This window comes from Vigna umbellata, chromosome 4, assembly GCF_029865625.1.
Source record: "Vigna umbellata cultivar VRB3 chromosome 4, Vumbellata_1.0, whole genome shotgun sequence".
NCBI lineage: Eukaryota > Viridiplantae > Streptophyta > Magnoliopsida > Fabales > Fabaceae > Vigna > Vigna umbellata.
Window position 1 is genome coordinate 5125095 of NC_142168.1, and position 18062 is coordinate 5143156.

The 18062-nt window shown below is 31.5% G+C and overlaps 1 protein-coding gene and 1 pseudogene across 7 annotated transcripts in view; both read left to right on the forward strand.

Annotated features, from left to right (window-relative positions):
- Positions 1-3812: 3812 nt before the first annotated feature.
- LOC148199086 (2-hydroxyisoflavanone dehydratase-like) lies at positions 3813-5544 on the forward strand (annotated as a pseudogene).
- Positions 5545-6603: 1059 nt separating this feature from the next.
- LOC148199087 (uncharacterized) overlaps positions 6604-18062 on the forward strand; it is a 38756-nt gene continuing 27297 nt past the window's right edge. For 2 of the 7 annotated variants that reach the window (XR_015786172.1, XM_088114014.1), the window contains exons 1-5: positions 6604-6714; positions 6976-7055; positions 7200-7254; positions 10314-10387; positions 10497-13571. Coding sequence is in view for 6 of the 7 variants with exons in the window: in XM_088114014.1 (XP_087970140.1) it covers positions 10563-13571 (3009 nt within the window). In the remaining variant the exon portion in view is untranslated. Of the gene's footprint in view, positions 6715-6755; positions 7056-7152; positions 7255-10313; positions 10388-10496; positions 13572-18062 lie in introns of those variants that run through there. The other 5 variants (XM_088114018.1, XM_088114017.1, XM_088114015.1 and 2 more) reach the window with 5 other exon arrangements.

Sequence of the window (18062 nt, forward strand, 5' to 3'; positions counted from 1 at the left end):
TAATATTGGTTGGGAAAATAAAATATTAGAATTTGAGTATGATTTATGGATTTTTAAAATACCATAAAGAGGAAAGATAATAATTAAGAATTTACATAAACAAAGTTTGAACCTTTTCCTTTTTATGTTTACTTTTGTAAAATGTTTACTTTTGTAAAATGTTTACTTTGTGTATGGCTCAGACAGCTTCATGAAACCCTGTGAACTACAGAGCACGTGCAGCAGTTAACAAGTGAGTTAAAATGTCTTACTCTTTTATATTGTTCTTCTTTATCTTATCTCTTCTACACCAATCTCACTCCTTTTGCTATTATATCAACAACTACTTTTTTATATAACGTGTCTAATAACAGAAGTGTTTTTGTATATGAGACACTGTACTTTATAGGAAATTCCGGAAAATCCGGCTTTAGGATCGCTGGTGGGGTGAGCATATTATGTCTTTGGACCTTTCGCATATGTATATCTTGTGGTCTCCATTCAATTTTTGGTACGATTATAAACCTCCGTGCTACTTTCCCTATAATAAAATGTTAAATTAATTTTTACATAATATTATAAAAAGTTAAAATAACTATAATACTGTGACATATTAAAATCCTAAATAAATATGACACGTAAGAATTAATCTTTTTAAATTATTTTTTATTTTAATTTTTAATTAAAATAAACTTAATTATTATGTTCGCCCCAAATTTATATTAAGATCATTAATTCATAGTATGTTTACCACGAAACCACTCCGTGTTCAGTATTTTATAATTTAAGGCTACTTAAAATTAGAAAAAGGAAATAAATGATGAATTAATTAGTATTTAAATTTAAAATTAAGAAATATATGATTAATGTTATGTGGTGAGTGTGGATTTAAGTAATATACATATGAGACGGTGTGAGTATTTTGTATGAGTGAGTGACTAAGTAGAACTATGGCAAGAATTATAATTTACTTTTGATGTGTGATTTATTAAGAATGGATTATGTGAATGTAACTAACCTTACGGAAGGAGTATTTCATTGAAGGTGATGTTTGTAACATCCCAATTATATAATAACAAATATTACATAATAAAGACATCATCATTCAAATATAGAGAATAGTCAGAATACGACGTGTAATTTAAGTGCGAAATTACAGTCATCCATAATAAAAGAAACTGAAAATTTAAACTTAAACAGTTTATAGATTCGAAAACTACGCGTGTTCAGATAGGAAATTCCTAAGAAGACTACTCCGCAACCTCAGTATTCTCCAGCTCTTGCTCCAAAGGACTCTCCTCGACAACATCTGCTCCCATCCAAGTGGATGATCATCGCCAAAGGAACATATCCATACGACACACAACACAAACAATGCAAGGGTGAGCTAGATATAAAAAGCATGTTATCATACATAGATTCATATAAAGAACAATTTATGCATGCTCATTTAAACCACAACTCACACATTCACACGACTCATCCAGATTTGTATAACTGTCGAACTATTGGTCGTCTTTGTACTTGCATAGTTCAGCTGGTGTTTCTCCAACACTAGCAAGGTGAATCCCCCAATCTGTCTATGTCTAAATTCAAAGACTATAGACGAGGATCTCCCTCTACTCTCACCACTCACAATGTTCTTCTCTACTTGAGTATGAACAATGCTTTGAGTTTAGGGATAGACATACCATTTCAAAGCTCCATACAATTATACAGAAACAACCACGATATTTCACATAACCACTTTCATCCATCTTTCCCCGAGATGTTCGAATCATTCTCAAATTCATCATTTACAATTACAATCAGGTCGTCACAGTAATTTGTCACGTTTCTCACTCATTCACATACTTTCACAGTATATATTTCAAACATTTGTACACATAATTCAATTCAAAGAGAAAATAAACTTAGACAACATTGTAGAATACCATTTGGATGACCACGATTCACCGAACACTTGTGGAACGAACGTTACTGGACGAACGTCGTTTTCCAAACATCAAGCCGAACCCTATTTTGGGCGTACGTCATTCACCAAAATGATATGGACGAACGCTATCTGCCGACAGCCACATTGCCGAACACAATACAATTTGAACGAACGTTAAGAGATTTCAGCCGAACGCTAAAACCGAACGTCAAGTTATACCGAACATTAAAACGAACGCCTCACTGGATTAAATTCTATTCCGCCGAACGCTAAAAATCATAAATATCCATGAACGAACGCTTATGATTGAAACTTAAGAATCTAAATTAAAAACGAACGCTCTCAAGCGAGACTACTCCATCAAAACCGAACGCTCAACAGAACAAGACCGAACGCTCAAGATTTAAGCTTAAGACTATCAAATGAAAACCGAACGCTCAACATTGGTACCCAAAAATACTACGTTAAAACGAACGCTCATACTCTCTAATATACTAAGGCCGATCGTTAAACTTATAATATCCAATTATGACCGAACGCTACAAACTACTTAAGAATGCTTACTTAAGGCCGAACGCTCCCAACAAAACCGAGACTGAACGTTCACCATCATAATCAAACAAAGGCCTAACGTTCATAATCAGAATTAAGCCAAGACCGAACGCTCACAATTAGAATATCTCCTCAAAACCGAACGTTCAATATTTAAACAGAAAATATCAAATTTAAAACCGAACATTATGATGACTACTTCACTAAAACGAACGTTCGAGCTCTTAAACTAAGAATGTCACATTATACTAATACCCAAAAACGAACGTTCCAGATTCAAGCCTGATACTACTAATTTTACCAATTTAATAACGAACGCTCAAAGTCCATTATTCACTCAGACGAACGCTCTAAATTACTATTAGAGATTACCCAATTAAAACCGAACGCTATCATTATTAAGAGCGAACACTACACTCATAGGACGAACGCTACACTCATAGGACGAACGCGAACGCTCGTCAAACTGAAAACCGAACGCTCAGCATATTTTGGCCGAGCCACTAATTGGTCGAGCCTTTTGAACGAACGTACTAATTTGGCTGTATTGGGCGAACATTCAGAAGGAAAATACCGAACGTTCAGAAATTGGTCGACCAAATGGTCGTACCCCGTTTTGGACGAACGGCGTTTCTGCAGAATTCTGCAGAATTGCAAGCAGGTTTTCCAGAAATTGCAGAACCTGTTTTTCATCCCCAAAATTCCCAGATTTGCTTCAAAGACAGTAAAATTCAACAATCAAACGAACAAAATCTAACTCCCCTTACCTCTTGAAGACTTCCTTTGTGAATTCTTTGAATCTATCCCCCTCAAGATGTGCAGCACCAAGCAACTCCAGCAACTTTGAACTTCTCCTCTTTCACTACTTTGCAGCAAGAACTTCTCCCCCATTTCAGAACCCAGTACCCCCTTTTATTTCCTACGTCTACAGCTTTTGTTGAATGGTGCCAAACATGAGAGTAAAACCTGGACGTTTGTCTCCCTTATTTTCCAAATAAAACAAAATCCCACCTCTCCCTATGGCAGCTAGTGTTTCCCAGCACTGATTGCTCCCCCTATCCCCTTTTTAAAATAATAAAATTTTAGGTCCTTACAATGTTACGTAGTGTATTAAGAGAAACCTCAAAGAGCCTATTATGGTTTTGTTATTCATTAAAAGAAGATATCTAATTGTGATAGTCGAATAAGATTGTTATCTAGAACCATGAGGGTTGAATCATAAGAGTTGTGTTGTTTGATAAATATTTGATTTTGATAAGAATTGTTAATTTTAAATTTAGATATGAATTGTTACATGTATTTTAAACCTTCACTAACTTATCCTTGTGAAACCCACCAATCTTATATGTATTATGCACAAGTAGAGGATCAAGTTGATGATCCTAGTGGGGATTCTACAGGTGACCATGATGAGCAACAATGAGGCTATAGCTCTATGAGATGATATAGGGGATTCTTTATATGTACATATTCTAGTATCCCTTTATCTTTCTATAAATATATTGTTTATATCTTTTGATAAATAAATTGGATCATAGTCTTCAACTTTATAAATAAATTGGACATGTGTATATAATTGCACATTCTTTATTGTCAATAACTAATTATACAATGATGTAATTAGTAGTATAATATCTGTTAATTAGGATCATTAATTATAGCCTCATAATTTCATTACATAATTACATATTTCATTAATCTTCAAGTTGCAAAGGAACCCTAGGACTGTTGTTCTCACACTCTGATTTTGGGTCACCGTTATTCAGTCTCAGTGACTCTGTGGTAAGTCCAAAATGTTGTTCCTTTAATATATATCTTTATTTTTTTGGTGTGTAGTGGTTTAATGTTGTGGTGATTCATAGAGAAGAAGAAGTTCGAATGTCTAAGCATCTTTCAGTGTTCGATGTTGTAGATATGCTGAATTGGTGATTGTTGTGGTAAGTAAATTTTGTTCATTCCTAAGTGATTTCATTTGTAAAAAAATGAGAAAATCCTAAATCCTTTTGTTCTTTGGTATTTCGGGCACAAAATGGGGTTTGGTTTGGTTGGTGTGTTGTAGAATACTTTGGTGCGTTGTTAGGAAATTGAGTGAACATTAAGAGGCGTGTTAAGGTATGTTTACACAATCTTTAAGGACTATGACATATAATTTATATTAGGCTTAATACCTCTTTTTGTCCCTCTTTATAAAGGAAATGTTCAAGTTTGTCCTACCTTTTTTAAAAAGTTCAATGTGGTCCTAAGTTGTGAAAAAAGTGTCCAATTAAATCCTTTTTGATCACGACATTAAATATTTAACAATCCAGCTGACATCATAGAGTGATCTGTGCAATGTGGCTGTTTACCTTCATAACGTGGCAGTGACAGTGTTTTTCATTAAAGTTGACGTGGCAGCGATTAAAAAATTCTGAGTTAGGGTTTGGGTATTCGAAATCGTGATTTGGGATAAACATTTTGATCAGTTGCGTCCCATTCCGATCAAAACAACACCACCAATGAAGATCCTTGGCTGATTTCCCAGGGTAATTTCCAAAGAGTTTTGGGGGGGACAGTGCAGGTGGGAACATAGTTCACAACATTGGCATGCGTGCTGGGACTGAACCCTTACCTTGTGATGTTAAAATATTAGGAGCTATTTTCTCCCATCCTTACTTCTGTAGTTCAGAGCCAATTGGATCCAAAGCTGTTACAGGGCACAAACAACGTTTGTTCTATTTAGTTTGGGACTTTGTGTACCCTTCTGTGCCGGGTGGCATTGATAACCCCATGGTCAACCCCTTCGCTCCTGGGGCACCAAGCTTGGATGAACTTGGGTGTTCCAAGATTATTGTGTGTGTGGCTAGCGAGGATAAAATTAGGGATAGAGGGGTTTGGTACTTGGAGGGTGTGAGAAAGAGTGGGTGGCAAGGAAAACTGGAATTGTTTCAAGAGCAAGTGATGAGAACGGAGAGTGTGATTTTGCCGTCGAAGCCCTTGGTTGAAGAAGCATCAACGGAGAATCCTCCCACGATCATTTTTTGTTGGCTCTGTTTTTCCTTTCTAAACACTGAAAACAACTATATTGTTGTTAGGTGTAAAAATTACAAGAACTTGACAATTAAATGTAGTCTTAGAGTAGTGTGGGGCTTCCTTTTTCTCTCTCAAAAAGGGCAAACGCACAATTTGGTCTGCAGATTTCATCACCCAATTTGTATTTTCAGTTCTTCCAAAATGCTTATCCCCAAATCACGATTTCGAATACCCAAACCCTAACTCAGAATTTTTTAATCACTGTCACTGCCACATCAACTTTAATGAAAAACACTGTCACTGTAACGTTATGAAGGTAAACAGCCCCGTTGCACAGATCACTCCACGCTGTCAGCTGAATCGTTAAATATTTAACGTCGTGACCAAAAAGGATTTAATTGGACATTTTTTTCACAACTTGAGACCATATTGAACTTTTTAAAAAAGGTAGGACGAACTTGAACATTTTCCTTATAAAGAGGAACAAAAAGAGATATTAACCCTATATATTATTAATTATGTATATGTTTTATATGGTTTTCTCTAGTTAGAATTTGTGTGATATAGAACCGCAAAGTATTCCAAGGGTAGATAAGTGGAGGAAGCTTTTGGGATTCAACAAATTGTTTACTTTGATTTATTTATATTATACAATTGATATGGTTTACAAATCATAATTAATAGAAGTAAAGTTATTAGTCTTTGTTTGTAACGATCATTTAGCACATGTAACTAAAATCATTGTTTTACAACTTAAATATTCATTGAATTTTCAATTAAAATAATAATATATCTTATTGTATCATTAAAAAAATTATAAAAAGAATGTAATTATTTTTAAAGGATATAAAAGTTTTAATATTTGGCATGATATTAATAAAAGAAAGTGATAATGTAGAGGGTTATTTATATATGACGTACTCTATATATTGGTGGAAACACGGCTGGATCACACCTAGGCCTAATGATAGTGATAATAAATAAAGATGCCAATGCTGACAAGCACTGTACAGATTTAATAATTGTGTCTGACAGCTGTTTCCACATAATAGTGGTTGGGAAAATAAAATATTAAAATTTAAGTATTATTTATGGATTTTAAAATACCATAAAGAGGAATAAACAAAGTTTCAACCTTTTCCTTTTTATGTTTACTTTTAAAATATGTTTACTTTGTGTATGCCTCAGACAGCTTCATGAAACCCTGTGAACTACAGAGTACGTGCAGCAGTTAACAAGTGAGTTAAAATGTCTTACTCTTTTATATTGTTTTTCTTTATCTTATCTATTCTACACCAGTCTCACTCCTTTTGCTATTATATCAAATATTTTGATAATATTTTTTTTATAATATCTTATTTATGTATAATTCTGTAATTGATTTTGATCATTCAAATACGAAAACAATGTTAAAATATTAGAAAAAATGTTGTAATAATTGTGTCTGACAGCTGTTTTCATCTTCAACTCATTTACATATTCAACTCTGTGTTCGAAAGAATCCCCTACTCTTCAAACTACCAACTTTCATCCTCTGCAGAAACTGATTTTCTTAAATATGCTCAGTGCAACACAATCTGTAAGTCTTCTTCTATTCTCAACACACTTTTGAGTTCACACATCTCCTTTTCTTTCTTTTTCATTATTTAACTTCTTCAACTTTTCTTAATTACAAGGCTTTCTGAATTATTCAACCAAACTCTACAACATCTTTTTTCTCCAGGAAACCCTGTAAAAGACTCAGATGCATTAAGTCAGAACTGTCAAATTCATACAAGGTAAAACACTATGATATATACACACGTGTGTGTCTACAGCTTCAGTGATTCACCTGCAGTACAGTTTTTTTTTTTTTCATATTTCTATTTTTTTATTATTTATGTTCATTATGCTTTACTTAGTTTAAATTATGACTATTATTAATATTATTTTTGTGAGCATCTTTCTTCTTTAAGAATAAATATGTGGAAGAGTAGGAACAAGAAAGTCATTGAATTTGTTTAAAAGTGTTATAAATATGTGATGCATCCTGTGATACTCTCAAGTATAAATATGTCATTGAAATCATAAATAAATTATTTAAATTTTATATGTAGAAAAACACATTATGATAAAAAAAAATTTAAGAGACAACTATTAATAAAAAGAAGTAGAGAGACTCACAAAAATCATTAACTTTAGACAGCCACCAACCCAGCGCATAAGCCACCATTATTTCAATTATTATTTTATTGGCGCTAAGAGATATTTGCCCAACACTCCCACAATTTGTCAACACTTCTTGAGTGTTTTTATTTTCATTTTTATGAAGGATTATAATTTTTTAAAATTTTCTTTAGGGATATTACATTTCTGGGTATAATATCTAATATGAAAAATCAAGCACCAGAGAAAACCCAATTAAGGTTATGACAAGTACTTTTAATTTTTTTGATAATATTAATATTTTTATTTATTATAATAAAATAAATAATTAATATAATACTATAAAAATAAAAGTTAAAAATTAAATTTTCAATATTAGATACCACAAATTGTTTATTTCGATTTATTCATATTATACAATTGATATGATTTACAAATCATAATTCATAAAAGTTATTAGTCTTTGTTGTAACTATCATTTTAGGACAGGTAATAAAAGCTGTGAACAACATAACTTTTTTATATCAGAACAACAAACAAATGAGAAGGAACCACAGCAATTAACCAACACTTTCTTCTGTTAAAATCTGATTCACATCTTCAACTGTGTGTTACAAAGGAACCTATTCTTCAAAAACTGATTTTCTTACATTACTTCAGTGCAACACAATCCGTAAGCCTCTAGTTGCTTCAAAGGAGAGTGATCCTTCCATTTAAAATATTTTTATTATTTTAAATGATAATTTTAATTTTATTTTAACAGATTTTTTACATTTTACAGTTGTGCGAGGTGCAGAACATTCATTTGTAATAAAATAAAAAATAATAATTATTTTAATCATAATAATAATAATATTTTTATTATTTTATATGATAATTTTATTTTTATTTTAAGATCATATATATATATATATATATATATATATATATATATATATTATTAACAACAAAAATAACAATTATTACACATTCTTTATTAACATAAAATATGGCTTTTATTCAGCAAAGACGTGAAGATTCAATTTTTTTCACAAAGAAATCTCCCATCTTGTCTTTTTGTAATCAATAATTTGTACTATTTAAAGTAATTATACTTGTTTTTGTCTACGTTCAAACAAGTAAATATAGGTCCAAAATAGATTCACTAACCATGAGGGAAACAACACACCAACTAAAAATACTAAAGTATCTCATAAAAATAATTTTTCTAAACTTGCAAAAATTTATGAAGAGTAACAATAATAAAAATAGCAACAATAATTATAAAAGAACACTAATATTTTTAACATGAGAAAACTTTCTCAACGTGAGAAGTAAAAACTCACGGACACAAACCAATTAATTATACTTCACTAAGATCAAATATGGGTATAATAAAGTAAAAGACCACAAACAAGTGATTAAAATCGACCAATACTCCAGAGCAAAAATGTTCTAAAATATGAATAACAAAAAAAGAGAAACATAAAAAAGAAGCGTAAAAAGAAGCAACCGTAAGAGACAAATTTCCCTACTCAAAAACTTTAAATTGACGATCTCAACGGTCAAACTAATAAACTATATGTCACGAACGTGCTACAAAAATTTCAGTGTAATTTAATGGTGAATGAAGCAACAATCACAATTTTATAAAGACGATTAGGTGAATTTATTAACAAATTTTATCTATCTTTTTTTCTTACAAAGACTACAACTTTTTCATACTCTCTTCACCTAAAAGACCTCTCTCCTCTTAGATTAAGTGAGAGAAAACGAGTATAACTAAGTTGGACTTTTCATACCCAATTGGAATCCAACCTAACAAAAATACCCTATCACCAAATTTGAAAATAATGAATGTATGGATAAACAAATGATAAAGAACTAATTGAGTTTTAAAATTTAAATAAAAATTATATAATTTTATATCAAATTTGTATTGAATCTTGTATTTATTTATATTTTTTTAGTTAAAAATATTGTGTTAAAACTTTTATTACTTATATAACTTATTAAAGAAACCTAATTAACTAAGATAAAAATAGACCAAAAATTAGAAACAGAATAAAAGATCAAAATGTATCTCGTAATATACTAATATTTACACTCAAAGTTTACTTACTTTTTAATTTTATAACAAAAATATAAATATAAAGACTATGAACCCCTAATTAACCACAATAAAATAAATTATGTCTATGTTATGAGTTGACGTCAATAACCCTTACATACTAGGTTTTATTTTTTAAATAAAAGCCAAAAAAAAAAACACTCAAAACACAGCTAAAAAATCTTAATTTACAATAATAGACACTAATAGGAATGACAATAGATTGGACTCGACACACATCCTACCTGCAAAGATAAATCCAACTAGTTTCTTGTCTCCTTATCATTAAGATATCTTTTTTAAAAAAAAATTATAAATTTTTAAAATAAAATCTAAATAAAAAATATATAATATAATATAAATTAAATTAAATATAAAAAAATAATCAAATTTAACCTAACAAAATACAAATTAAATTTTAATTTTAATTAAATTTAACTTAATAAAATATAAATAAATTTTAATTATTTTTTTTACAAATATCAAATATTCATAAGTATGAGTAATATAATATCCACATTCAAATAATTTATAGATGGATATTAAAATGATCGTTATCAGTTATATGTGAATAAAATTATTCATCACAAATTTTATTTTCAGATAGTCCAGAAGACAGTATACAAGTGACATTGGAAATAATAGACGCCACTCCACCTATAAATGTGACTATAAATGTAACTTGTTCTTTTTTCATTAACGACCTTATGATGCCCTTTTAATGTTGTGTTTATTTATAAATTATTTTAATATTTATAAATGAAATTTTGCATTTGTATTATTTAGGAGAAAAAGGACTAATCGTAGTAATAAGCAAACAATTAAGACGAAAACGACCATTATCAAGGGACCATGGATCCAATTGTCTCTACAGCTACTGAAAGTGCACTTAATATTACAGTAAGTGTGGTCAAACGACAAGTGGGTTACTTTTTTAATTACAAAGACAAATTTAAAGAGTTGGAATCTTACCTTGAGAAGTTGGAACATAATAAGGAGAGACTACAACATCAAGTTGATAGTGCACTAAGGAGTGCAGAAGAAATTGAGAAGGACGTTCAACGTTGCTTAACCCTCATGGATGATAAGATAAAAGAATATAAAGGTTATATTAATGATGATTGTCATGCAAAGACAATTTGCTCAATTGGTTTCTTTCCAAATAATTTCCGACTGAGGTATCAACTGGGTAGAAAGGCTACAAAGATGGTGGAGGAAATCATAGAAGATGAGCTTTGGAAAACTTCTTTTGATAATGTTTCGTACCAAGAATTTCAATCCATTGATGCTACTTTTTCAAACAATGGTTATGAAAGCTTTGCATCAAGAACTAAAACTATGGAGATGATCATGAAAGCACTGCAAGACTCTACCGTTGGTATGATTGGACTTTATGGGCCTGGTGGTGTGGGTAAGACCACTTTAGTCAAAGAAATTGCTAAGAAAGCTCGAGAAAAGAAGTTGTTCAAGATAGTGATCATAGCGAATATTACAGGAAATCCTGACTTCAAAAAAATTCAAGAGCAAATTGCTGGCATACTAGGAATGAAATTGGAAGGGGAAAGTGAGATTGCAATAATAGATCGTATTCGAAAGAGGTTAAAGAATGAAAAGGAGAACACCCTTATTATCCTTGATGATCTTTGGGGTGGATTGGACTTTAATAAACTTGGGATTCCATGTAATGATGATGTAAGCCAACAAGAAGTCAATGACATGTCTGATTTTGGTTCCAACAATGACATATCTGATTTTGGTTATAATAAGACAAAAATGAAAGAGTTGTCAAAAGTTGATTTGGATAAGATGAAAAGGGAAAAGTTGTCTAACGATTATAGAGGAGGCAAAATTCTTCTAACATCTAGATATAAACAAGTATTATGTAATGAAATGGATGTGCAAGAAAGCTCAATTTTTCCGGTAGGAGTCCTTGATGAAAAGGAATCGGAGACTTATCTTAAGAAAGTTGCTGGTGTGAAAAATTCTGAGTTTGATAGGAATGCTATTGAAATTGCCAAATGGAGCGCTGGGTTTCCAATAGCCTTAGTTTCCATAGGAAGGACACTAAAGAATAAAAGCTTATCCACATGGGAAGATGTCTGTCAACAAATTAAAAAAGAAAATTTTACATCAGAATGGGGATTTACTGACTTCTCAATAAAGTTGAGCTATGATCATCTAAAAAATGAGGAGCTTAAGTGTATTTTCTTACAGTGTGCAAGAATGGGAAATGATGCTTTGATTATGGACTTGGTGAAATTCTGTGTTGGTTTGAAGTTACTTCCAGGCGTCCACACATTTACAGATGCGAAGAGAAGAATAAAGGAGATGATACAAGAGCTAGAAGAATGGAGTTTGTTGGTGAAAAGTTATTCTATTGACCGCTTCAACATGCATGACATTGTGCGAGATGTTGCTCTTTCAATATCATCCAAGGAAAAACATGTGCTTTATATGAAAAATGCAATACTTGATGAGTGGCCTCACGAAAATGACTTTGAAAGGTACTCTGCCATTTTTCTACACTTCTGTGACATCAATGATGAGCTTCCTGAGAATATACATTGTCCTCGACTTGAAGTCTTACATATTGACAATAAAAATGAATCTTTTGAAATACCAGATGAATTTTTTAAATCTATGGTTCGACTCAGAGTGTTGATACTGACTGATATTAATTTATCTTGCTTACCTTCATCAATTAAATGCCTAAAAAAGTTGAGAATGCTTTGTTTGGAGCAATGCACTTTAGGAGAGAACCTATCAATCATTGGTGAGTTGAAGAATTTAAGAATCCTTACTTTTTCAGGATCTAATATAGAAAATTTGCCTCTTGAATTTGGGCAATTGGATAAGCTTCAATTTCTTGACATAAGCAATTGCCTAAAACTAGGACAAATAACTTCCAATATCATACCGAGGATGGCCATTTTAGAGGAGTTTTATATCAGAGACAACTTGATTATATGGGAGGCTGAAGAGAATATGAAAAGTGAAAGTGCTAGTCTCTCTGAGTTGAGGCGCTTGAATCAATTACAAAATCTAGACATACACATCCACAGTTCTTCACATTTTCCGCAGAATTTGTTTTTTGACAGGTTGAATAGTTACAAGATTGTCATTGGTGAATTCAACTTGTTTAACTTGCTTAAAGTGGGAGAATTCAAAGTCCCTGACAAGTATGAGGAGGTGAAATTTTTGGCATTAAACCTGAAAGAAGGTATCGATATTCATTCTGAAAAATGGATTAAAATGTTGTTCAAAAGTGTTGAATGTTTGTTGTTGGGAGAACTCAATGATGTTGAAGATATTTTCTATGAATTAAATGTTGAAGGATTTCCAAATTTGAAACATTTATCCATTGTAAACAATTTTGGCATTAAGTATATTATCAATCCAAGGGAGCGGTTTCACTCTTTAGCCGCTTTTCCAAAATTAGAGTCCATATGGCTTTACAAATTGGATAATTTGGAAATAATATGTGACAATCAGCTTGTAGAGACCTCTTTCCGCAATTTAAAGGTCATCAAGATTCAAACATGCATTAAATTGGTAAACCTTTTCCCATTTTGCATGGTTAGACTCCTCACAAAGCTTGAAACAATGCAAGTGTGTGACTGTGATTCTTTGAAGGAGATAGTTTCAAAAGAAAGACAAACTCAAACTATGAGTGATGAGATGATTGAGTTTCCCAAGTTACGACAATTAACATTAAAGTCTTTACCAACATTTATTTGTTTATATGTCGTTGATGAGATGCTTGGTAGTTTACCATTGCTGCAAGGCCACGAGAACACAAATATTGTTACTAACGCTGAGCATGGGGTCACCAATTCTTGCCTTCCACTCTTCAATGAAAAGGTTCGTAAAACCTTATCATAATTACATGTGTAATGTTTAATTTGTATGTTGTTATTGCCTTAAAAGAAGCATAAAAATACTATTCATTTAATTTCTTTTCATGTTAGAATATTAGGATAGATTGAGGAGTTTTGTGGGATGAATAGTAATTTAGTAAATATATATTATAGAAGGAAACTTCAGAGATGATGAGGAATGTCGAGTAGTTTTGAATAAGGTAACAATTGCTCTAATGGAAAGAAACTGTATTGAGTTTATGAACTTGTATACAATGAAATATATATATGTATGTGATATATAAAATTATAAATCATTATAAGCCTCAAGCCTCAATTTATAGAGAGAGACATTTATAATTTTTCAGAACTTTTCTATAATAGGTTCTTAGAAAAAAGAATATTTAACTTATTTTTTTAGATTGCTCGGATAATGTGTGTGCATATAAATATATATACCGAGAGAGGAGGAGAGTGGAAGGAGGTGTGTGCATATAAACATATTTGAAACCATGCATCTTCAACTTATTTGGTAAAGTGTAAATATATATTTTTTTTAGATAAATATTGCTTCTTTTTGTTGGTTGACCTTTATGTCGAGAAAGTAGTTAATCAATTCAAGGTTGGTGATATTGATTGTTTTTATCATGTCTTGTTTGAATTCCATCATCATCTTCCTATTGTTTTATGTTGACTCATTCTTGCTTATCTGAAATCCTTAATTGGAGCTCATCAATTATGTTATACCATGTTGGATGAACTTGTTTTAAGTTAGATGGAACTTTTCTTAGCCTTAGGATTTTAGCTTCATCAAATTTGCTTACAAATCCTCTTTGTTGCACCACATATATTTCTTCTTCAAGAACATCATTTACAAAGCTTATTTGAAATCCAAATAGTGAATGCTCCATCCTTTTTGTGTTAAAAGAGCTATCACTAGTAAAAAATTGGGTTTTTACAGCGCACATTATGCCACGGTTCACTAGAAACCGCAGCATAATGGTGCGCGATGGCAGTTTTGTAAATAAATCGAAGGAATATGCCGCGGTTCAGAGGGGAACCGCGGCATATACGCCAGTCAACCATCCCCTTTGACGCCACGTCTGAAAAAAAAATTAAATAACAGCCTATATGCCGCGGTTCTCTGGAAAACCACGGCCTATACCCCTGCCAATTTATTGCAGGGGCTGACTGAGTCAGAGAATTTCAGAAGTTACAGGGGTATATGCCGCGGTTCTGAGAGTAACCGCAACCTATTCTCCTACCTGAAATAAATTTAAAATGAATTTGAAATATTTAGAGGAATATACCGCGGTTGCCCTCCGAACCGCGGCATATAGTTTAAAAATAATTTCAAAAATGCCATCTTATACCGCGGTTGCCGCCGAACCGCGGCATATAGTTTAAAAATAATTTCAAAAATGCCATCTTATACCGCGGTTGCCGCCCAACCGCGGCATATAGTTTAAAAATAATTTCAAAAATGCCATCTTATACCGCGGTTGCCGCCGAACCGCGGCATATAGTTTAAAAATAATTTCAAAAATGCCATCTTATACCGCGGTTAAGTAGTGAACCGCGGTAGATTCCCCAGTCAGAGTTAAAAAATAAAACTTTGGAACAGTATCGTCTTGTTCGCGCAGACGCTCAACAACTTCGAGTTTTCTTCTCCCGCCGACCACCCATCTCAGTTCCCTCGTTTCTTCACCGTTTAAACTCAAAATTGTTCGGTCATTTCCCATTTTTGACGATAACAAACAGTTTTAGCCGATCAAAATCGTTTGAAACGCCTGTCATTCCTCTCCGCTGCCATTCCCCTTTGTTGCACCAAGCTTTTTCGCCGCCCCTGTTCCAGGTATTTATGCCCTTTTGCATTCTTAACATGATTTCTTCATAGTGGTAACTTTAACAAATTTTGATTTTTTCCCAAATGTTGAATTCATATACACTAATTAATATGAATTGTCTTTTGCAGAGATTCAAGACACTACTATATGCAGGTCTGTTTTTGTGGTAGTGGATATCACAAAAACAGACCTGCAATTTTAAAAAACTGTAGGGGAATATGCCGCGGTTGTAACCCCAACCGCGGCATATAGTGGACAAATTTTTTTTTTTTAAAAAAAGGATTTAGGCAGCGGTTCTTTGGACAACCGCGGCATATTCCGCAACCTATATACCGCGGTTATAACCGCGGCCTAAAGTCTCTGACTTACTACTGCGGCTGAATATGCCGCGGTTCGTAAACCGCGACGTATAGTGAAAAATAACCGCGGTAAAAACCCCTCGCTGCACTAGTGTATTAGAGCTCTTGTGTCCAGGTGAGTAACTAGGTGAATGTCTAATTATAGGCAATTCTAGATTGCTACCAACCTAGCTTTATGCTTTTGTATTGGTTTTGCTTTATAAATTCATTTAAATTCAATGATATATTTTTCATATGGACAATCTACGAGTTCCCGTTACAACAAAAAAAAAAATCAACGTTTTCTAGACAAAATCAGTACATTGCATAAAATCCGTAATTAAATATTATTCACGGATTACGTATGAAAAAAATCCGTATGAAAAGAATCTGCATGTAATATAGACGTCATTAATCTTACATACAAAAAAAACTAAATAAAACGTTACATGCATATAAATAATAGAATCCTTAAAAAATTTTGTATGTAATTCAGGGTGAATTACATATGAAATATGAAATAATTTGTATGTAAGTTACATACAAGATAATTCGTAGATAATTTATTCAAAATACATAGTTATGTTACATAGGACATAATTCATAGGTGAATTACATAAAAAAAAATTGTAGATAATATTGGATAAGTTACATACTAAATAATCCATAAATAATATTAGGTGAACTGCATGCAATTATTTCCAAAATCTTTTATACCCTGTTCATTATAGTGAAATTAAAATTAAACAAAATAAAATTTGATACCAACAACACTTTTACTTAATCCACATTCAAATTATAAACAACTTAAAATCTAAATCAAAGGTAACACATCTAATCTAAAGAATGCAAGTCAACAAACCATAGGGGTGTCATCTTTGTCACACCCGTGTGCTACAATCAATACCTCTTTTTTAGTCACATACCTTTCTATGTTTCCACCACATCAATACCCCTTCCTTTTAACTTCATTAGTGCATTCAGAGATGTCATTTGAATTCCTTGATTGATCTTGACTACTTCTCAAGTCTCAATTTTTTAGCCCACTTAATATGGGCTTTTTAAAAACCCCAACTTCTAAAACCCATATAAAGTGGGTTGCGATAGAGTTAGGATGAACTAGCCCCCAAACCAAACTAAATTAATTAATATTTTTTAGTTATTTCTTTTATTTACTTTACAAGTTCAATAATTTTTAAAATTTACTTAATATTTAATGTCTTTTTAATTAAATATTAATATATAAATAGTGATTTTATAAAAAATTATTTAAAATAATTTTTTAATTATAAGTATATTTTAAATTTATAATTTTATTATTTTGGAAAATTAAAAAAGAAAATTTTTATTATTATTTTTATTTAAAAGAAAATGAAAAAATTTTCAAAAAATCAATTATAAAAGTAACACAGTTCAAAATTCGATTTTTTAATAATCGAATTCTAATATCTATATAAATATTTGAAATATTAATTATGGATAAATTTTAAATTCAAATCTACTGTTTGGGTGAATTTTTAATATCAGTGTAAAAATTTTATTTTTTATAGTTTTTCATGTAAAATTCTTTTGTTGAATGTTTTGTATAGACATATATATAAATTAAAAAATTAAACCACAAACTTTATAAAGTTTAAAATTAATTTCAGGTAATAAAATAACTAATTTATTAGTGAAAAATTCTTGTTAGAAAAATTGTTATAAATATCATATATGTTAGTAGAGATCGCAATGGGTCGGGTAGGGCACGGGTAGTGCCTACCTGCAACCCCACCCGCCGGATAAATATGTACCCGCTACCCGACCCATTACTCGTCGGATACCCGTTTAAAAAATACCCGCGGGTACCCGCGTATACCCGTAAAAAGTAAAAAATATATTTAATACATTTTGAAAATAAAAGTACAAATATATATATATATATATATATATATATATATATATATATATAATAAAAATTAAATTAAATATAAAACAAAATTTAATTTTAATTAAATTTAACCTAATAAAATATAATTTTATTTTATTTTTAATTAAATTTAATTAAAAAATATAAATTTTTTATTTTTTATTTTTTGCGGGTAACGGGTACCCGCGGGAGGGGTAGTATACTATCCGTACCCGACCCGTTTAAAAGCGGGTATTAAAATACCCGCTACCCGTAGTAAATATCCGCATATAGTTACTACCCGCTACAGATTTTACCCCCGGATACCCGTGCCCGCGGATAAAATTGCCATCCCTATATGTTAGTATACAAGATCTAGATGTAATCCTAATGGTTATAAATTCAGATTTTTTTTCTAACCT